The following is a 21627-nucleotide window of genomic DNA, read 5'->3' as shown; positions in this document are numbered from 1 at the left end:
GGCCGCCACAACAAAGGCGCCTCGCCGTCCGATGCTTTGAATGGATCTGCTAGGCATGCCCCTGCACCAGCTCTGTAACTGGCATGCTGTCGTAATGAGAGGATCATGGTCATGGACGGGAGCATAGGCCACCAAATAATTGCCACTCGACCCGCACTCGAAGACGGGGCCCTGCCCGGCACAAGGAAAATCGCCACACCCAAACCTGCAGGGGAGCGAGTACATTAGTGTTAACTGGCAAGATTCCGCTTTCAATTCTTCACGAAAGCCCCAACAGGCGCCGGATCTGGGTTGTCAGCGCGCGCTTGGCCTTGGGGTGCGTCGCGAAACTGTGGCGCTGCACAGCGGCCTCGTCCTCGCGCGCAATGCGGGCCAGCAGCTCCTGCATCCGGTCATGCACCACGGTCGAGGCGAGTTTGTTGAAATCTTGCTGCGCCTGCTCAGCCTCCCGGTCCGCGCGGATGCGCTGCTGACGCTCCGAAGCAAGTATCTTCTCAAGTAGCGACAACATCTCCTGGTAGGTGCACTCGGTGTTACTGCGGTGCGGTGAAGATGGGTGGTATTGTGTCGGGGACTGCACCAGGGGGACGCCGAGATGCAGTGGCGGATATGGCGCTATCGTTGGACTGGCCGCAAGTCATGCGCTGCTAATCAGTTAACGGGGGCGAGTAGATATGCCGGGCTAAAGGAAAAGGAAGAAGGCGGAAGAACAGCAAGAGCAGATGCTGCTGCACATCGGACAGGACTGCTTGATAACTCGACGGTGACTGAACATACAGATGAGCTGGAAAACGAATCATGTCGTGCATGGCCGTCTGAAGCCTGTGAGGTGCAGAGCATTGTGGCACCATGCCTCTCCCGGCTACAGCCATGCACCACAAAATGCTACTGCCACCATCCGTCGGCATCGCTGCGCACCGGAGAGCCCTCTTGTAGATAGGGAACGCCGCCGTCGCATCCGCCTTGGCCTCCTGCCGCTCCGCAAGCAGGGTCTCTTTCTCGTTCCGCAACACCTCTAGGAACGCGTCCCGCAGCGTCAGCTCTGCCTGCAGCGCCCGCCGCATCTGTGCGCTGCGCTGAGTGGCATTCCATTCCGCTGCCAGCCGCTGTAGCCGCAGCTGCTCCGCCCGCTTCTTGTACTCCTGATGGGAATTTGCCGGGACAAAGGCAGAAGTCGAGCAGGGCAAACAGGGCTTCATCAGGTCACAGCCCCCAAAGGACGCGGCAGTGCAGCGGCGGTGCGCTCCGCTGAACTGGCGCCATGGATGCAAGCGCAACGGAGGACGCACCTGAACGCCGCGGCTGCAAAGAACTCATCGGAAAGGCATCCTAAAAGAAACACAATTCTGCTGTACACGTGTCCTGCAAGGGAACTGGTACCCCCCCGTTACTCAGGTTCCCACACGCAATACACCATGCTAGGGACTTACTAAACTGGCATGGGACACCAGGCCCTGGATGCTGGTTTCTAGTGTTGCAAGCTATCGGGCGCCTCCCTCCCTCGGCACTAGAAATAGGGATTAGGTAGATGCGAACCCAAAGGAGATGGCGGGAAACGCAACCCGGCAACCCACCCGGCTCTGCTCGCGCAAGCGGTCCGTTGTCAGGCGCAGCGACGCATCCCGTCGCGCCCGTGCATTGCTGAGGCGATCCACCAGTGCCCGCCGCTTTGCCTGGCGCAGCAGGTCATTAGCCACCGTCACGGACTCCACGGCCACACGCGCCGCACGGTGCTTGGGATCCTCAACCGTAAGCCTGGCGGGCAAGGGACACGCATGAGATAGCAAAGGCGCCGGTTCTTTTGGGGATCCCTGGGTACGGCATTCCGTGCATCCAAGCCAGGGCGGCACACAGCGCAGTCTCCCGCTTAGCCACTAGATATCCCCTCGCTCGTAAGGGATGCCATACGCGAGTGCATATGGACTAAGGTAATGTCGGCGTGCAACTTGATATTGATAGTACGGCGGCAAAGGAGAAACGGCGAGTCCGGTATCCAACCAGCAGCCAGGCCTGTAAGTTATTGATACAAGGGGATCTGCAAATCCTCCGTTGCCGCAAAACACCACACGTCATTACATTACCATATGATGTCCACAAATTTCGTAAGGGAGCTTGAAATTGGACTTCAACTTACCTATACAGGTGTCTTAGCTTTGCCTCGAGGTCAGGTTTTAGCTGCAAGCCCGGCCGGCGACGGGGATTGAGTTCCAGCGACTCCTTGTCGAAATGCTCCACCTCGCCATATTGACCTCCTTGACCATACGGCTCGGGCAGCACACGCTGCATCAGCTTCCGCCCTATATCCGGCTCACCAGCCTCCGGGGCCGCGCCCGCACGCAGGACCCGTACCAGGGCCTCGTGGCCCCTGCCGCTTCCTGCCCTCAATCCTCGAATGCTGGTACCCCTGCTGTCCCTGTCCATTTTCGTGTCCTCCCGCGCAGCTGCCCTGCCTGTAGGCGCAGCTGCCGCCGATCTACGCGCTGTGGACCGGATAGGGGACGGCTTGGACGCGCGCGAGGATGACCGTAAGCCCAATGCCGATCCGGAAGCCGACGCGCTGGTTGGAGGCAGACCCGTGCTAATGGTTGCGGTGGTCGTGCTGGTCCCCTCCCCCAGCACCTGCCTAGCCCGGCTCAGGAAGGCTTGGTGCTGTCGCATCCGAGCTGACTGGCCCTCTGCACGCAGGGCACGGAGCGCAGGCTCGTAGGAAGGCGGTGCGCCGCGTCGGCCAGCGTTGCCGCCTAGGCCTTGGTCGGCGGCACAGGGCTGTCGCTGCAGCTGTTCCTTGGGTGCCCGTCGCCGCCGCCGCATTGACCGGACCACGTCAGCGAGGTCGTCTTCATCGTCGTTGTAGTAGAAGTTCTCGTACTCACGTCCCAGGCTGCGGAGCGTCGCCTCCGCCTGAGATAGCGCGCGCTCCAGCAGCGTTGATGTGCCTTCGCTGTGAGAAGAGGGAGCCAGAGGCGGCGACAAGGTGGCCGCGGTTGCAGCGGAAGGGCTGAAGGGCAACTGCTGGTGCTGCTGCCTCTGTTGCACGGGGTTTTGGCAAGGGCTGCTATTGCTGCGCGTATCGCTCCTGCTGCGCGGACCGCTGCTGCTACGTCGTGAGACGTCCTGCGCGACGGACGGCACGCTGATGACACTGCTGGTATTGCTCGCGCTCTGCTTGACACCAGCGCCAGCAATGTGCGACGGCGGCGGGCCTGTAGCTGCACGTAAGCTGCTGCTAGAGGACCTCGCCACAGCCGCCACTGAAGCCTGGCCACGCGGCGTCTCCTGCCGATGGCAAGGAAAGGTAAGGAAGGCTTGGAATGCGTTTCAAGAGCAAGCATTTGCGACTGTGCTCTCCCTTGCTTATCTGCTCGGCCTGGGACAAAATCGCCTTTCCTACAACGTGCGACAGGATCAACGCATGACCCAAATGGGCTTCCCCGAAAAGCTCGGCGCGTCCCAATGCTAATGCAGGAATGTGGCTTCCCCCCCCCGCGTGGCTGCATCCGTGTGACTGTTGCTACGCAAGCGCGCACCGCACCTTTGATACCCGACTGTTTTCCCAGCCCTCTCTGGACACCTCCATAATGGGGCTGAGGGGTACGTGCCCGGCGATTACAGTTCTTCGCATTGAGACACGCTGGCGTCGGCCGGGGCCCTTCGGTCGAACACGCACTGCGCCCTGAGGGAGAGAGTCTCCGGCGTCGCTGGGTTGCTCCAGACTCTCCTGCCTGAGCTCGCGATCGCCTTCTTTTGGGTGTAGCTCTCCACGTGGTTGAGGGTATACATTTGGATGCATCCTCGCCTCGTTGTCGATTTGACCCCGCTGCGGTTCCTGTCGATCTGACTGGGGCTGCTGTTGTTGCTGCTGCAGGGATGCGTAGCGTGCTTCTTCGTCGCTGCTAAGACCCAAGTCCTGCTTTTGCGTGTATGCTCGCGGATTCTGCCGTCCGGCGCTGCTATCGGTCTCGTAATCACTAGACTGTACGTTGTTGTCACTGCTGCTGGCGGTGTGTACGGGCGGTGAGCCGTCCGCCGGACCAGTCCCAAGGTTGTTCGTCCTCACCGGCCTCTCTCGGGTCGGTATCCCGGTATCGTCCGGCGAACGTGGCGAGGATGTGGGCGAGCGTTGGCTTGGGGTTTGCCGGTCTGTGTCCCGTTGCGAGGGCGAATTTGTGGCTGGGGCCGGGCCTGCATTGTGTTGTTTAATGACCAGCGTACAAAGCATCACCGTCCTACCCCAGGGGCAGAGCAAAAGCGCACCTTGCAGTGGCTTGCCGTGACAGACCACAGCGAGAAGTTCTAGCATGTTGGCAATGTCCTCGATAGAGCCCTCGACGATGCGTTCACCCGAGATGTGAGAGAGATCACAGCTAAGGAGTTGAGACAACACGTTCACCTGTAAGTGGGCATACCATAGAGGATTAAAAGTACGTTTCCGATAATAGCCTTCGCCAAAAGCTTGCTACTGCCGACCTCCAAGAAAGCACTTACAACTATGCCTAGGTTGTATGCTCTCTCATCCGGTGTCTCTGGCGTCCTCAGCACGTTCTCCAAGCGCCTTCCCAGGAAGCCCTCAAGCGCTGCAACCAACAACGAGCTGCTACTGCAGACAACCCTCACTTCCTCAACGTTCGCCACACGTGTAATCAATCCAGCATAAACCTGCGTGTAGTCAAAGATATCATCAGATGCTACATTCAAAAGGAAAATGATGGTTATACATGTTTGTGCGCACAGAAGATCTATTATAGAAAGTTCAATTAAATTTTTTGCAGTCTCACTATGACTTTGTTACAGGCTTGCACCAGCTCTTGGGCGGTTAGGCCAACGTCCGCCATCGTTGACTTAAATTGCAAAAATGTTTACGGTTACAAGCGCATTTACAATGTATACATGTCTGCAGGAACGCAGTATAGAGCCTCTGAGCCATGCTACCAAAAGTGGTTGACTCAACGCCGTACCAGCTGAGATACGGCAATGACTTAGAAGGGAAGTTTGTTAGGTGGCACAAAATTAACCTAGCATGTATAGGATGTCCACCGATACCTGCAGCGCTTCGCCTTACGCTCATTACAGTATATGACATTTGCTGCTCGAGGATTCATGGAATGAATGATGGACGCAAAGCATATTAAAATCCATGAAAACTCTTAAGCAGATCCGAAATATTTATATGCTCTTATGGCTACTCCAGGAGGCGCAGGCGTCACGACGGACACAGCCCGGCCATCGACGTCGGGAAATGCAAACGCAAAGAAGTGCGTGGGGTGCGCCATGGATCAGCATCATCATGTTACCTTTCATTGGCCGCTAACATGTGCTTCAACGCAACGTATTGGCGTCTGTGTGGTCGGTGGAGCAGGTGTTTAGAGGATTTCTTCGATAGGCTCGAAACAACTGTTAAAAAACGTCAGCGTATCAAGCTTGGAGGGGCGCAGTCTATCGACTGGGTACGTGCGTCGCGGGTTTGTCGTTCAGCAACAAGGGTTAACCCGTACGCTCCGCCGTACGCTTGATTAATCTTGATTATCAATGCGCCTGCTGCGCGCTGGCTGTGCTGCAGACGAAACTATCCACTGCTCTCGGTGCAGCAACTAACAAGCCGAAGCCCCCAATCCTGCCCAGCAGCAGAACATGGCGCACAGACCTGGCGGTGGAGATGAAGCCCGAAATCGTGAGTTTTCACAGATGCTGAGAGGGATAATTATGCCTCCACAAACCGGGAAAGAAGCGAACCTGCCTGCCCAGGTCAAGCGTTGAATGCACCGCTGCACACAGGGCGGAGGGTACCAGCTGGAGGGTACGAGCGCGGTGCCCTAGCACCTGCGCTGACAGATGTCTGTCCAGCCCCCCTCACACTCCACTAAGAAACGCAGCTTCTTATTATTACCATTCTCTTGCCGGTTTCCCACAGAAGCAACAACTGCGCGAGGTGTTCATCCGGTACTGTGGCTGGGGCGACAAGCAGAACTTTATGTTTATCAGCCGCGCACAGTTCATTCGCTTCGTGCGTGATATGGGCATGTGCAACGATGAAATCGATGCGCTGGGGCTTTCGGGCCTTTTTGACAAGGTGGGTGAGGCCTACAGTTCAGTCCGGATCGGTTTCTACCTGAGCCGCGGCTTTTGCATGTCCTCCTGAATTAGGTACGGGCAGTTACGGTGCATGACGCCTGTGATGCGTTTCCCGCCCCGGCGTTAGGCATAAACCCTGTGAAATGTGAAACGAGCGCTTCAGGTAGAAGTGCGCCAGTGCTCCCAGGGAGCCCCCGTTCCTATGCGGCCACGCAGGCACTAACCTGTATGCGGCTTTGGACAACGATAGTTAATACTTTGCCTTTGCATATGAGTTTCAACCCACCGCTGCCCGGCCCCGTGTAGATCCTTCTGGGCTCTTTGGATCCGGGGGCAGCCTCTCGCCTGGCGCTATCTGACTTCCTGCTGGCGGTGACGGGGCTGGGCACTAAGCTGTGTCCGGCAGTCACCGTGCAGGAGTCGTTCGATTCTGTGGTGGGTGTGCGTGCGTGCGACCTGGCCCCCGCTCCTGTGCAGCCCCGTGTCGCAGGCTAAGCCTTTGCCGTCGCCACGACATCCCTTCCCACCACCTGGACGGCTCCCCGGCGCTGGCTGCAGGTATCGAAGTACATCCTTCCCCGCCTCAATCAGCCACTGCCGGATCCTGAACCGATTGATTTGGCGCTCCTGCACATGGACATCGTGACGACCCTGGAGAGGTTGCGGCCTAAGCTGACCGTCCTATGGGACACCTACCTACAACAGCAGCAGCAGTCTAGCTCATCGCATGAAACGCCCCCCACCTCACAGTCTGGTTCGCTTCAATCAGTTCAGGTATGATTCGGTTGTGTTGTGCAGAGGGTGAATAGGGCCTCGTTTGCGCGTTGCCGGCCAGAGAACTTTAGGCCGTCGAGTAGGGCGGGCTGGGCACGGCGCGGTTGTGATCTCAGAGCCCCGGCATGAGGTTCCATTCGTAGTTGTGGAACTGCCGCTGCTGATGATTAAGGGCTGTGACGGCTTGTGGTATTTGAACGTGAGGCTTCATACCCGGTAGCTTATTTTGACACAATCCTGGAAGTGTACGCATCCAATAACAACCGATACAAACTGCCCCGCCTTGTTCAGCCCACCGAGCTCAACCTCAGCGCGTTTCTGCGTTTCGCATCCGACTTCGAGATCACCACCATCATGCTAAGCCGGCTGCAGCTGATTCACGCCTTCAAGCGCTCCAAGTTCGGAGTGGCCGCAGACCCAATTGACTCAAACGTACACACCAAGATTCGGCTGAACTTTCAAGGTGAAACCATGGGGTGGGAGTGTGGAGCGGCACATAAGGAGAACATAGGGCGACATATTCCTCGCGTACCGCATCTGACATGCCGATAGTTGCCTTCGCGATTTGAGAGTGGCGTTTAGGAAGTAAACACTACAGGGCATTGTGCTTGGAGGCTCATGTCATCACGCTTTGCTATACCATTGACTGACAGCAACAAACCTGTCCATTGCTCCTCCGCCCTCCCATCACACAGAATTCTCGGATTGCATTGCACGGTGCGCGATGCTGGCCTTCGACTACAAGCCGCCGCCGATGCTGGTGCCGACGATGGACTTCAAGGACAGCTACCGCACAGCCGCCAAGCAAATGTGGTTGCGCCAGGCATCCGCGACGGGCAGCCGGCTAGGCGGTGATGACGACGAATCCGAGGTGGAGATGCCGGCGGCTGTCCCATACACGATTGGAACGGAAGAGCGCCAACAGTACGATGAGGTGTGCATTATCTTGGGTCCATAATATTAAGGAGATCCATAATCGCAAGCCTATGACCTCAAAAGCACTTGCCTGAAGCCCATCTCTCCTATGAAGTCCAATGCGACTTGAATGACATACTTGGCAGTTTGCGACCCGCTGCGTGGCTTCAAACGCCCGCCTGTACACTCCCTCTTCCTCCCCTCAGACTCTGAGCCACGCGCCCAGTATGCGGATCAGCCACAGCGCCGGTGCGGTGGGGACCTCATGCGGCCGGGATCGACTTATTTCCCGGGCCGTCAGCATAGCTCAGGGTCGCACTCCCACGCAAGGGACCGACAACCTGGAGATGATGCTGGTACATGCTGAGCCCAGCACCATGCCAACTGACCAGAACAAGCCGCTGCACTTGCAGCAATTCAGCTGCGACTGGGTGGGTCGCGTGGGGCTAACGCTTAGTGAGACCGGCAAACTGCGCCAGCGCGCGCATGACCCCTGGGTCGTTGCAGGGCTATATCACACGCGGGTTGACCCTATCTTTGAGCAGCGTGCAGCGGAAATGCTGGCAGCCCGCGTGGTGCGTGAGCAACACCTGGAGGCGCTGCACCTTCACTACCAGGCCGAACGACGGCAGCAGCAGCGGGAGGCCACACGGCAGGTGGCCGCGCAGAGGCAGGAACTGGAACTGCAATCGGGGCAAACACTGGCGCGAGTGATGGGGTCATCAGGGGCATCGCCATCATCTGGCTCAGCAGGGCCACGGAAGCGACCAATGGTACGAGCCGGGTCAGCGCCTCACGCTCGTGGTGGTGTTGACGGTGCTGAGGAGGTTGGGTTAAGTCGAGTGGTGGGCCTGGAGGAGGTGCTGGGCCGAACGGGCGGTCGAACTGGGGCCCCTGCCATGAATGGGCCAGGGGCCACAGTTGGCGGGCGGCCCAAGACGCTGCTGGAGGAGCTAATGGCGACTCTGGATGTGGATTCGAAGCTGCCACACGCCAGTATTGCGGGACACGGTCAAATTCGCTTCGGATAGTGTTGGAAAGGATGGTGCGACGGGACGATCTCCGTTTGCTTCATAAGGACATCATGAACGTGTAACAAAGTGTTGCGGTTGTTGTACTTTTAAGGTTACAAATGGGCTAGCTATGCGACCAGCATCCGCATGTACGGAAGGCCGGACCTAGACGTGCATTACATGCACTGTATAACAATACCAGTTCGAAACTTGTTTCACGGCAGATCAAAGAGATATTTCGAGGTGACAGCGTGCTGGGCGGCATACATCCTGCATATACAAGAACAACTATTAACCTACACAAGACACGCTCCGTCCTTGCTACGAATGGCGTGTCTAGAGCCAAACTATCACGCACATAGTGGCGGAGCCCTGCCAGCCGCGCAGGCTACAATCGCCCAATGCACGACGCCATTCCATCTCGTGTAACCTATTTCGTCATGTCAAAAGGGATCACCGACCTCAAAACCATCCCATGCTTCCATAGGCATGCTACGATAAACCCAACCCGCAGCACCGTTGAAGCTATGTCTCCTCCTCTTCATGCCGCCCAGAGCGTGCCTTCCGCGTAGGTCTCCGCTGCTCCAAGGACGGATGGTTCCGTTGCTCCCTGGCAGCTGAACCCCTCAGCTGCCCCGCCGCATGATCCGAAGGCTTACCCCCATGTTTTCCCGTTGCTGCCTCCTCAAGAGCCGCAGCCGCCTTTGTTGCTGCGTTGTTGGCTTCTTCTGCTGCTGGCTGGTGTCGAGCGTCGCCCTTTTCTTCTTGCCTTGCAGGCTGAACTTCCGCCAAACGCATGCCGTGGCCCCCAGTGTGTTTACGTTCCGTGCCATTGTTAGCCATAGACATCTGCAGTAGCTGCAGCTCGTGCAGCTTATCCAGCATGAGGTTGCTCTGGGCATTAGCAATTCCCTGCCAAGAGCATTGCGCATTTCATCATTAATCCACACCCACAAAATAAAATTGAACATTAGAACCCGAGCAGTCTACAGAAGGCTCACCTCATAATACCCCCAAGTGTAGCTGATGCACCCGACTGTTGTCAACAAGAGCAGCACGATAACAGTTCGTGCACAGCCATCCTGCTCAACAAAGTTGCTAACGAAGCCAGTTTGGGAGTTGAACATGGCTTCCGCTCCACAACAGCTGCCGCACAGCTGTATTTGCCGGCAGCGCTCAACACTCTATGTTAAAGCTTTCCATAAGTTGGTTGTTGTGCGCTTCCAGGAATGAAAACCAGAAAAGCTTTCAGGAATTTAGTTGCTTGCAAGGCTGCGTCACGTTGCAGCTCAAACGCGTCACCACCTAATTGATTATTGCTGGTCTAGGATATCGGCCAACAAGGTAGCTCAAGATCTGTTCAGTTGGGAGCGCAGTCGGAAGACATAGGAGTTTCCCGTACCGTCGCCGTGTTACCTTGGAAAGCAAACAGGCCTGCTGCGTATTGAAGTAGATACGTCCGGAGTATCTCCTATAATGTTCTCTCAGGATATCTAGAACGCTACAACACCGTAGCGGAGTTTCCGTTTTGCCTGTTGCCTCTTGTGTCCCTTCCCAAACCAGGTTGCTCTGCCCATCTTCGTTTTAGGCACAAGGTATAACACGAGTTCTGGATTCGCCCCGCACGCTTTTCCAAAGGCAGCTGGCGGGGTTCCGGCGGGCATATACGGGTATGTGACGACGGGAAAACTGGGGAACTGGTGACATGTGACTTACAAAACCTTCCTAAGAGGGCCTGCTGGAAGCCACTAGCATGCCGCAGGGTACACAGCTAAAACGTATGGGCGTTGGCGCGAGGCTCCTTCAAATCAATTGCGACGGTGCACATAACACAGTTTTGCAAGCCGTGGCTTTCCGTGGCTTTCTCAATCTGCTCCCCAAAACCCATCCTGGCAACCATTTCTCCGTCCATTAAAACGTCAGGATGAAACTCGTGAAACTCCATGAGTGCATCCACACGAATTGCATCTCCTTAAAGGACCCGGGAGATCACGAGCTTCCCTCATCTTCGTCAAATCGTTTCAAGCAGCTGACCCATATTATCAGACTACTCAATTAGCAGGACCAGGTATCAATCCGTTCAGCTGCCACAAACAGTGGCCGCTCCCCCTTCATGGCATGAGCCCATGACTAAGAAGCGGCGGCTCGTTGTTGCCATCCGCCGACCCTGATGATGATCCAGTTATGACGCCTCCTACCGCGCCTTGATCCTATCACCGGCCGTAGCGCATCCGAGCGCACCTACCCCACTACCTAGGGTGATACCCGATCAAAACGGACCACCTGTGCGAACTCCAGCGGCTACACCACCAGCTACGCAACCCTGCCAGAGCTTCACACCCGGTTGGTCGCGACACTATTTTCTTTGTGCTAGACCGTCTGGCTATCTACGCCAATACAGAGTGCCGCAGCAATGCAGCTTGCATCACCTCTCGTCGCGTAATTGTGATTAACAGGCCCACACGTGTGGCATAGACACGGAAGACCGTAACGATTGCCGCAATGAGATTCGTCAGTAAGCAGCACAAGTCTGCTGCTGCCACGCCCCAAACCTCATGGATTTAAGAGCACATTGCTGCAGCGCCGCAATCGACCAGTATCCTACATTTGGCTAGGGGTCCTCGCTCACGGCGACCTTCAAGGCCGCCTCGTACTCCTCCCTTGTGAAAAAGCGATTCAGCAGGTTAACCAGCCCCTTACCGGTGCCCACCTCATCAATGCCCAATGCACGGCAGAAGCGCCCCCGCCGCAGCTGAGGCCCCGCCACCTGAATCAGGACAAGAGGATGAGAGCCAGATTTACACGAGGTCATCCAGGATGCAACTGACGAAATGAAGTTCGGCGTTAATAGGACGCAAGGCCACGAGTTCCGTTCCCTGCCCAAGCACGAAATTCCCAATCCCTGGGCGAACTACCCCTCTCCGAAGCATGTCATGTCTCTAGGTAGGGTCACAAATGGCCTTGCCGTCCTCGAGCAAAGTGCAGAGTGTTTGTGATGCCAGGGAAGCTAGGAAGGTACCAAAGGTGCTTTCAGGTGCTTCGCAGGTACTGATCACTACACAACCACGCTGTGGCGGCGCCTCGCGGAGGGAGGGTCAAGCACCGCCATAACATGCACGCCACCACGGCCGGTTTGCCGGACACTTCAACCATCTACTTCTCATAATTTGGTTCGTAGCGCCTTTTTCCCAGCTTAGCTACGCACATCAGTACAATGAAGAGATGGCCAAATCCCCTTGCCTAGTTGGCAGCGTGTAACCACCTGCGGGACCTGCAGCAATGACTCCCACAGAGCATGACATCACCTGTTGCTTGTCATCCCAACTGCCGATGAGCCCATCTGCCCTGAGCTGCTCCACACTGAACTCCGTGCGTCCAGGCAAAAAGCCGGGCCGCGCACGCACGAGGCTGGTGCGGATGACTTCCGGGGAGGCGTGTTCCACACCCACGTTCCCGGCATCGTGGTACCTGGCACACCGCGGGAAAATGGGCACGAAACCACACGCAACCAAACAGGCTGGTTGCCCAAGTAGGGCATGCACGAAACAAGGTGGGATATGCGGGGCGCGGGCTGGCGAGCTGGGAATCCGAGCGCAGCTCTGCGCAGAGTAGGCCTAGCTGGTCCTAGGAGGCCTCATCGATTTGGGCTTGATTTTGACTGAACGCTCCGTGCAACAATTACAGCACGAGCGGTCAGCGTTGTATTGAAGCAAGGAGCAATAGGCGGTGCAACTCCGGGACGGCTATTAAAGTAGAAGCGCTTCTTATGGGGACGGCCGCCTGGGATGTGCGCCGAGGGTGGCGGCATGGCCACATTTCAAAACGAAATGGCCTTTTGGGGATCAGGTACTAGCGCTTGCGACTTAATCCTCTGAAGTAAATTGATATATACTACCATCACTTTATATGAATCACCCACCTGCTGGCGACCTCGCTTGTCCCCTGCTCCACTCGCAGGAATGCGTGTCGTACTATTAACCCTTTCCCCGGCTTCATACCCTTGAGTGGGGCAGCGGCAACCAGTGATTGATCCGCTGCGGGCAAAGCTGGTTGCCGAAAGATATCATCTAAGTACGTGCGGAACATGCGCCCCTGCCAGTCAGGATCCGTGAAGACGACCACTTGGCTGGGGAGCTGTCCAGAGGCAGCTAGCCCTGCAACATAACGTAGCTCCGGCTTCATCTCCTCGGCCAAAGCATAGCCACCGCTCAGCACGTACACCTGCATCATGGCATTTACGATGAGCGCATAGGCGCGACACCGCAAGCTTCAAGAGCGCAAAACCCGCAGTACCCTTGACAGGCACCGACGACCAAGCACAAATCAAAGACTGATAGATGAATTCTCACCGGCGATCGAACCGACCGATGAACGGCAATGCAGTCGTTGAAGCCTTCAACGATGATTAATGCATCTAGCCTGGGAAGTTGGGAGTTGTCCGGTGGTATAATGAGCCGCTTTGTGACACCTGCGTCTAACGAGAACTAATAATTCGGGCTTTTGTTTGGGTAATATATTGCGACTGATCAACTTACTAGATACGTTCACGCGCTCCAATGCACGTCCACCTCCGCGCCCACCAGCGTGCCGCCCCCGACGAAGAGGATTATCTTTTCCTTTAGCATCCCGAAGAAGCTGATTTTCTGTGGGTTGTCGGTTTGTCCTTCGAGGAGGACTATCGGGGCCATCAACTGCCGCTATACGTTGCAACGGGTTGTTGTTTGTTGTGCTCCTTGATATGCATGCTGGATAATCTCTAGCAAGTAAGCCATGGTGTAAGCAAGGACGAGTCGCAGCCGCCAAGTGCATGGTCTATCTGATTCTCGGATGAACTGTGTTTGGACACAGGATGGTCAACCTAAAGCTGGAAATGCGAATAAGAATTTCCGTTTTCAGTTTGTATATTGTTTGTCACAACCTATCTCATAGTCCCAACCATGTCATTGCGTCGCAGCCGAAATTGCTCGCCGGACAGGCAGCTAACCCCCAATTGTGTAGGTCCTAACAGGCCCAAGAAGTGAAAGAAACTTGCCGTACCGCACATGCATCTGGCTGGCACATCCAACCGCCGCAACCTAACCCGGTGTAGGCGCAAGGAAATCTCACGCCTGCTCAATACCCTTTCTGAACCCCAAGAACCACATGATGTGGCGAAAGAAAGACTCTAGGAATAACCACCACCCACACATGCCAGCAGCATCCCAAGAAGACGGCCATCAGCACGCGTCGCGTGGGGTTACCTTTCAACCCTTGTGCAGATAACACTTGCAAAGCATCGCCTTCAACCTGGCCCTTGAAGCCCGGAAAAGAGCCACCCGGACTCTTGCCTCCGACAGGCGCACCGCATGCACTGCCACCAGTGTTCAGTTCTCTTTTACCCCCGTAAACGCCGTATTGATCTCTTGATCGGCCACATAATGATGGTGTCAAGTCCTTGAGGTCAAGCTCCTCATCACATATGCGTCATGGTCAACATCACAGTCATCATCAGCTCGCAGAACTGCCCCTCAGGAGAGGGCCAAAATCCCAACACAACGAACATGCGGACAAAACTCACACTAGGACCGCGGCCCAACGCAATCCCCTGGACGCTCAGGCCGTCGCCCCGGACCACACATAGGGGCGGGCATCGGATCATGATGATGAACACGTGAAGGTACGGCCGATGGTGCTGGCGCGGGCCGCGTATGCGTCCAGCCGGCGAGACGGATGCGAGTCGCATGCAGATCCATTCACATCTGTCCACAAACAACCAAACATAAGCCCCCAGTTATTTCATCCTACACAGGTCCTGGCCCGGGCCGTGGCACCCTGCTATTCCGTCCTCCGGCGTCCTCGTGTCGCCTAAACCCACAATCCAGATGATACCCTCCAGCTCACAGCTCTCGCCCCAGCCTCCGCCTTGCCTACCTCAAGCTAGGTGAATAGAGCTTAGCCCAACTACCCAGACCCCCAACACACACATATGCACACGCATTCACATGCCCACCAGCCGGCAGCCGTACATCTCACAGCCCCGAACGGCTGGTCCCCTGCGCCAGGACGCTGACCACGACTGGCGCAACTGTTGGGAGTCATCTCGTCGGTTTCCGTGCAACACCCGGTGATGTGGTCAATGGGGTCTTGGCAGGCGACGCCATACCCGCTCCCGGTACCCCCAGCCGTCCGGCACTCCCCGGCCCACCACCGCTACCCGGCTTCACCATGCCAGTGGTGGGCGATGCTGAAGGTGACGATCGTGTCGTGATGGCAGGCAGGCGCAGGCCGTTGTTTCCCGAGGTGCCGGAACCGCTGGATCCCGGCGGTGAGGTGTTGCCGCTGAGTAGCGGGGAGTTGGGCTTGGCGAGCGTTGCAGGCATGGCGGATATGCGCGCCATGGCTGGCGCAGACTTGACAGCGCTGGATAAAGTGGGCGGACCGCCGCCCATGCCGAAGCCCTTACCGCCCGGCCCACCCGCACCTGCTGCGGGGGTGATGCGGGTACCGGGCCCCGACACACCCGTCCCAGCTGCAGGCGCACGCACCGCCCCCAGTGCATTAACGGCTGGTGGGGTTCGGCCGCTGCCGTCCTCGCTGTTGGTGGCGCCCGGCCGTCGCGGATAGCCCTGCTGCCGACTGGCGATGCCTGAGTTGCGTTCGTAGCCGCCCACTGGCGTCAAACTCCCCGGCCGCCGCTGAACCGAGTTCTTGCCGGCCAATGGGGAGAGGGCACCTTTGCCCTTCATGGGCCCTACTTGTAAGATTTCCCCCTTAATACTGCGCGTTTGTCCATGGGCAGCGCGAGGGTTCAAGGGAGAAGCAATGACAATCTCAATTGGGGCCAAGGCAGGGAAGCCTCCATGGAGGGGGCTGGGTACAGGGGATGAGCGTCAGGAGGGAGAATATGAGACCCTGACCGTAGCAACACAGCTAGGCTTACCCGTCCAGCATGGTGGGCGGTGCAGCAATAGCGGGTTTGTGGGCAAAGGCAAGGACCAGCGGAGGACTGTGCTCCGGCTGGCAAAGTCGGGCTGGCACAACAGTCCTTGCCTGGCCGGCTCAAGGGTTACCGTCAGCCACTCCTCTGTAGCGACCAACAGTCCTGGAGCAAGGAGGCGCGCACGCTTCCAGATAGGGCTCCTCCAGAGACCCCACCACATCGAACCGTTAACACACACACACACACACACACACACACACACCGGCATGAATATGTCTTCCCAGCAATAGCCCCTACTAGATCCCGGTTCCGGCGCCTGCGTGCCAGGACCGCTCTGGCACCCCTATGCGCCCTACCCGGTACAGGGCCCCACCAACACTCCCCACCGCCCTAGGCTTACTCCTTGGTGTCATCCTGTGAGAAGGTGAAGTCCGACTCCTCGTCCTCCTTCCGCCGGTCTTCGTTCTCTATGCTAGGCGAGGGGGAGCCCAGCCCGAACCCGATGCCGGGAGCGGACAGTGAGCCCATGTTGCCGTTCATGTCCAGCATTCCACCGCCCGCCCCGCCCATCCGCATCGGCGTCTTTTTGAACTGCTCATTCGTGGAGCGCGCGTTCTACATGAGGAGGGGCGGGGAAACACGTGGTTTACATGAAGATAGGAGAGGAGCGAGGGGATCTGACACGAGGGCTAAAGGAACCAGGGTAGACATCCTAGCCCTATCGGTAGCGTGTCGTGGGGCGGAGCTGGATGTTATGATAAGTCTTGCTATAACAAAATGGGACGTGTTCGGCCATCAGCGCATGTCTCACGGAGCCCCGGCCAGCATGGCCCAGCACGAGCGCCATGTAGAGGAAAGCTGAGTTACTTAAATGCCAAGCACCCAAGGCATGGGCCTCCATTAACCCGTACCTATGTATGGTGGCGACCGCAACCCCAGCAGGCCACCCACCTGCGAAACGTCCCGGTCATTGTCCGTCATGATGTTGGACATGCCGCTGTTGAGCCGCTCCAGCAGGTCTACATCCTCGGGGAGCTTGATGCACGACTTGAGAGCTGGCAGCAGCGAAGTCACCGACAGTCGTACGTTAGGCACTGGATCGTACAACAGCTCCAGGACCAGGTCAAAGATATACTCCTTTATAAACCGTGAGGAGAATCGCCGCAATAGCGCTGCCGCAATATCCACGAATGTTATGCGTGCCACGAAAGATCGCCCCCGGCAGAACTCACGGACGATGCGGAGCATAATATCCGCCCGCTGCTTTTCCCGCCTGCATTGGATGAGCGGCCGCATGCGAAGCCCAGTGAGGAAAACACACCCTTGCATCGTGACAGTAGCCAGCGACCCCGCGGAGGATGGGGTCACGCGTGTTGTATCGTTTGTTTGCCAGGCAGATCTGGGTGTGCTGCCGGGGAGCCGCCGTCTATGTACAAATGCTGAGCGCCTTCTTCCGCTCATTCTAACGTGGGGCCATGGGTGTGCCAAATTCTAGGATTAAGGAACGCGCCAAAGTGCCGGGAATGCATTACAGCCGGCTGCGGCATTACAGACCTGAGCTGCCCTTGGCCACCCACATGCAAGGGCAATTCTACCCAAGCTGAAAGGTTCACCGTTGCTCCGTCCATAAGGTTGGGCCCGCTCATGAGCTTTCACCTCTGGCAGCCCATACAGCAACTCAAGCGCTCACTCTGAGCTCCTGCTCAAACCGTGGTTAAGGTGCAGCTCGCACGCGCTCGCAAGCACGGGGGAGGAGGACCCGCAGCCGATGGATATGGAAGTCCATGTGTTTCCCGCATCTCCCGCTGCACCCCGGTTGGCGCGCACCTGTTGTAGCGCAAGAAGCACACGAGCCCCTCCGCCGCCACCGGCCGCACCGCGGCGGCCGTCTCTGTGAGGTACCGGAACGTGATAGGCAAGAACTGTTCGTAGATCTGGTCACTAGAGAATACCTGCAGAATACCGAATCGGGTCGTTCAGGAAATAAAGAGAGACGCTTATAGGGCGGGGAGAAGGGGTAAAACATTCTTTTAAGTCAGGGCAGAGAGGCGCAGTGACCCGGCCCAGTATTACTACTATAGTGCTAGTAGCGCTCGTAGCAGGGAATGCAGCGGAAGCGAGCGTCCGTTCCCTCCCGCACGATTAATGTGGGCCCTGTGACCCATGAGGCATAAAGGGCACTCCTAATGGCGCCGCTGCGGCTGCCGTCCGCAGAGCAGCAGGCCCGTCCTTCAGTCGACAAGCACCCGGTCAAGCACCCGGTCGCCGCTGCCGCTACTGTCCGCCCACGCCGTTCGCTCCAGGTAAAGCCCCAACCTGGGTTAAAGGTCAAGTATTTATTGCTGCATTCGGGTGCCCACTCCGCCTGCGCCCACTGCGCATGCTAGCGGCACCATCATTGACCTGACGGTCGGGAGGTCTGCTCCCGGTTGTTGTGCCTCACCACACCTTGCACCTGCCAGCCCACATCCCAAGCAACGCAACTCCCCTACACGTCGCCTTATCAGTTTCGCGCGCCGCCAAGTGTTCCACGATTGCTCATCCAACGCGAGCCCCGCCCGTCATCGGGCCCAGACACCCTTCGGGCGCCCCTATGCCGGTACGCTCTCCCCCACTCCAACCCGACCCCACACAATCCCGCCCGGGGCCCTTCCAGCCCTCCTTCCAACCACCGCCAGCCCCACACACGTGCCTGCGGAAAGATGGGAAATGCCGTTGCCAGCTGCTGCTGCATGCGCCAGTTTCGCCTCATCGACGCCTCCAGCTCCAGTAGCGCCTTTGCAAGCTCGCCTATAGCGGTATCACGGCGGGTGTCGTCGCGAATCAGCCAATGCCCCAGGCATTGCGGCAACGTCGGCAGCAGCGCCGCCGGCACCGCCGACACCTCGTCACGCAGTAGCCGGCACAGCGGACGCGTGAGCTGCGCCGGGCAGTCCTTTCCCACTACCCGCGCCACCTCGTGCAGCTGCGCCGCAACGGTTTTGCGGACATCCACATCCGGGTCAGTGGCCAGGCTGATGAGTGTGTCCTGAAATTGCTGTGCAAAGGCCGTGGTGGAAAGCGCAGTCGCGGCGCGCAGCACCGCCGGCAGCTGCCCCGCACACAGTCGCCGCAGCTCCACGTCGGATTTGGTTGCGAGGTGCTTGAAGCAAGAGAAGAACAATACCGAGTCGTCGTGCTCAAAGTCCGCCTTGATCTGGCAGTGGGTTGCGTGTGCGGAGGTCATGGTGGTGGCTGGAAGCCATGAAGCATGGATTATAAGTTGTGTGCAGGCAAGCCAGCGTGTCATGAAGGTCGACACGGACGGGAAGGTCCTACTCCAATCCTACTCCAAAAACCTACTCCAATGTTCTGTCAAACCTGTGCATAGGGGATGCATTTCGTCAGGGTGCGCGCGTGTTCGTTCGGCCTCCTTTCATCCGGCGCTGTTGGTGATGTTTTGATGCAATATCCACACCTGAGCAGTCGTTAATGCCGTCGAGGCGGCGGCGGCGGCGGCGTTCTATCGCCTCTGCTGGTATGGCAAGCAACGTGCTTAGATCCAGCAACAGACGATTTCACTCCAGACCATTGCTGACCCGCTTCATAGGCCACGGAGCCAGGCCCGCTCAAGGCCTCGGAAACAGGCTCGCGAAAACAAAAAGGGGGGACCCCTACGGATGCGCCCTGGCCGCTGCGACAAGTGCACCAGCCATCTGGCCGGGTCGGCATCCGCGTGCCTGTCCTGCAGACCCCCACGCTAACCCGTCTCTCGCTTCCTAAAGCCATTCGCCTTTGATTCCCGTCTGCGCGCCTTCACGTCCCCTCTCCCCCCTTCCTTTCATCCCATGGGCGGACCATGGCTACGTCAAAACCGCAGCTTAGTCTCAGCTGCGTGTCATACTGAACAGGTCTCGTGCCGAGTCCCACTTCGAACCCTGACGTCAGCACCAAGGGTAAAGATCATGCCGACGACTTTTGCCCGGAGCGAGCGCCCACACCACTGCCACCACCACCAAGCCCAACAGAAAGGTCCCAGATGTGATACTTACCACAGTAACCAGTTGCCCGAACATTCGCGCCAGGCACCTCTGCATCGCAATGTCCAGCTCCAGCGGCTGCATGTGATTTCGCAGGATGGGCATCACCTGCCCCTTTCGGACCTCAGTTGGCACCAGGTCAAGTATCGTGGTCAACGTTGTCAAGGATGCAACCCGCGCCTGGAAACCGGAACGAGGACCAAATGCAATGGTCAACTGCTCGTGGAGGCCCCCGAAAAGAGGAAGGGAAACGAAAGGGGGTTCAAAGATCAGGCGTTAACGACCTGGCGGAGCCATCCTGCACCCCAACGCCGCTCCCGGAGCTCTGAAACACGGTACCATCGTCAGCAGGCTCCATCTCACTCTTTCGCAACGACCTGTAAGATTCTGACCTGTCTGCCTTTGCGCCGCTGAACACGATTGCGTATTCCGGCCGACGTTGCGCCAAGATAGGGGTTGCCCCTGCCTTGGATGCTGCGCTGGACTGCGCTCTGCTTGAGACGCGAGGGTCATGCACATATTTGCACGGGCAGACAGGCCCCCATTGTGAGCCTTATACCCTACGGGGACGATTATTGTTACATCACACTCCGAACATTGCGTCCACCGTTATCATGCTCCAGTTTACAATGTTCTCAGCAAAAACCTGAGTTTTTAGAGGGAAGCGCCTGTCCAACTATCATTACCTGGACCTCCTCGTCATTCAGCAGCTCGAACAGCTCCGGAAGAATAGTTTTGGCCACCACGTCCCGCCCAGCGATCCGCGCAATGCTGGAAAGCTGTCCGCACGATGCGATGCGGATATGATGGTCCACATCCTGGCACATACTGAGCGCCTTTTTAAAGAAGGTCCGCTCGATCTCCTCCCATGTCTGTTGTGGGTTGGGATGGCGTGGATGGGTGTTGGACACCGCAACCCTCGCAAACTGAAAGACAGTCCGCAGCTCTGGCATACCGTTTACGCATGGCCGTTTCCGGCTGCCAAACCCATGTTATACCCTACTCACCAGGCGCGGTGCCAGCGCGCCAAGGATGCGCACGCAAATGGTCTTTGACCCCACAACACCCTCCACGTCCCCTTTGGAGAGCGCCAGAGATAGCACCTCGGTTTTGAGCACCTCCTTGTCCATCAAGGGTATAAGTTCGAAAAGGGTATTGAGCCATGCGTCCGTCTCCTGCATCCAGCAGGAGGCCCCATGGGTAAATTGACAGCGCAAACTGGCACGCGTGACGGCGTCCAACCCGGTGCGATGCCAGGTGCATACCTCTTCAGACTTTTCCCTGTTTATATTCCGAGTGACGGTCGGTAGGATGCAGACCTGTAGATCCACCGGCGACAGCAGCCGCTCGCGGGCTATAGTCGCAAACGCTTCTGCTGTGGCAATCTGCGATGAAGGTAAGGATGTGCCATCATGTCGTTGGGATTTCGGTGTCTCGCAACCCCGAGGCCAGCTGCCATGTCCCGCAACCCCGCGCCCACCTGCGCCTCCGAATCCAACCTGTTAAGCGCCGCTTTAAGCGGTTGTGATATGGCGTCGAATGCGGGCCGTCCCCGCCCTTTTAGGACGGCTGGCAAGCTGCACACGGCGCCGGAAACCAAATCGGCATGTAACTCGGAGAGGTATGGAGCAGTCCGCGGGACTTACTTCGCGATTGCATGACGTTGCTGGATAAGATGACCCCCGTTAAGGTAAAGTACAGTACGCTCAACGTCACTGAGGTGTTCATCGACCTGTACAGGCGCGGAAGATGTTTGCTAAAGCAGTCTCTCTGAAAAGTTGCCGCTCCAACGTACCGTAAATTTTGCTATCTCTTCCTCTGCTTTCAGTATGCTGGGAACCTCCTTTCCGGACTCCTCGGCAGGTAAAGGCAGTCCCTCCCAGCCTCCGAGCTCCCAGCCCATTTTCCTGTAATTAAC

At 57.5% G+C, this 21627-nt stretch overlaps 3 protein-coding genes across 3 annotated transcripts; 1 reads left to right on the top strand and 2 right to left on the bottom strand.

Annotated features, from left to right (window-relative positions):
- Positions 1-259: 259 nt before the first annotated feature.
- VOLCADRAFT_116649 (uncharacterized protein) lies at positions 260-4832 on the bottom strand (the record flags this gene model as incomplete). The annotated part of the gene is made up of 8 exons (XM_002947893.1): positions 260-536; positions 919-1142; positions 1575-1755; positions 2135-3276; positions 3533-4182; positions 4255-4390; positions 4486-4656; positions 4776-4832. The coding sequence occupies 8 exons, from the start codon at positions 4830-4832 to the stop codon at positions 260-262; spliced, it is 2838 nt and encodes a 945-aa protein (XP_002947939.1).
- Positions 4833-5175: 343 nt separating this feature from the next.
- On the top strand, positions 5176-9633 carry VOLCADRAFT_103712 (uncharacterized protein; the record flags this gene model as incomplete). The annotated part of the gene is made up of 9 exons (XM_002948042.1): positions 5176-5261; positions 5357-5444; positions 5558-5668; positions 5909-6067; positions 6376-6504; positions 6628-6843; positions 7135-7306; positions 7539-7777; positions 7965-9633. 9 exons carry the CDS (start codon positions 5176-5178, stop codon positions 8787-8789), a joined length of 2025 nt encoding a protein of 674 aa, XP_002948088.1. The 3' UTR covers positions 8790-9633.
- A 1749-nt stretch (positions 9634-11382) lies between these two features.
- On the bottom strand, positions 11383-21612 carry VOLCADRAFT_88347 (uncharacterized protein; the record flags this gene model as incomplete). The annotated part of the gene is made up of 18 exons (XM_002947892.1): positions 11383-11538; positions 12077-12239; positions 12691-12992; positions 13121-13190; positions 14965-15089; positions 15232-15279; positions 15422-15527; positions 16091-16305; positions 16642-16963; positions 17518-17642; positions 18377-18886; positions 19722-19889; positions 20396-20581; positions 20717-20884; positions 20975-21094; positions 21190-21286; positions 21356-21441; positions 21505-21612. The coding sequence occupies 18 exons, from the start codon at positions 21610-21612 to the stop codon at positions 11383-11385; spliced, it is 3075 nt and encodes a 1024-aa protein (XP_002947938.1).
- Positions 21613-21627: the final 15 nt, after the last annotated feature.

This window comes from Volvox carteri (assembly GCF_000143455.1).
Source record: "Volvox carteri f. nagariensis unplaced genomic scaffold VOLCAscaffold_8, whole genome shotgun sequence".
Taxonomy (NCBI): Eukaryota; Viridiplantae; Chlorophyta; class Chlorophyceae; order Chlamydomonadales; family Volvocaceae; genus Volvox; species Volvox carteri.
This window is presented reverse-complemented; position numbering and strand designations above follow the sequence as displayed.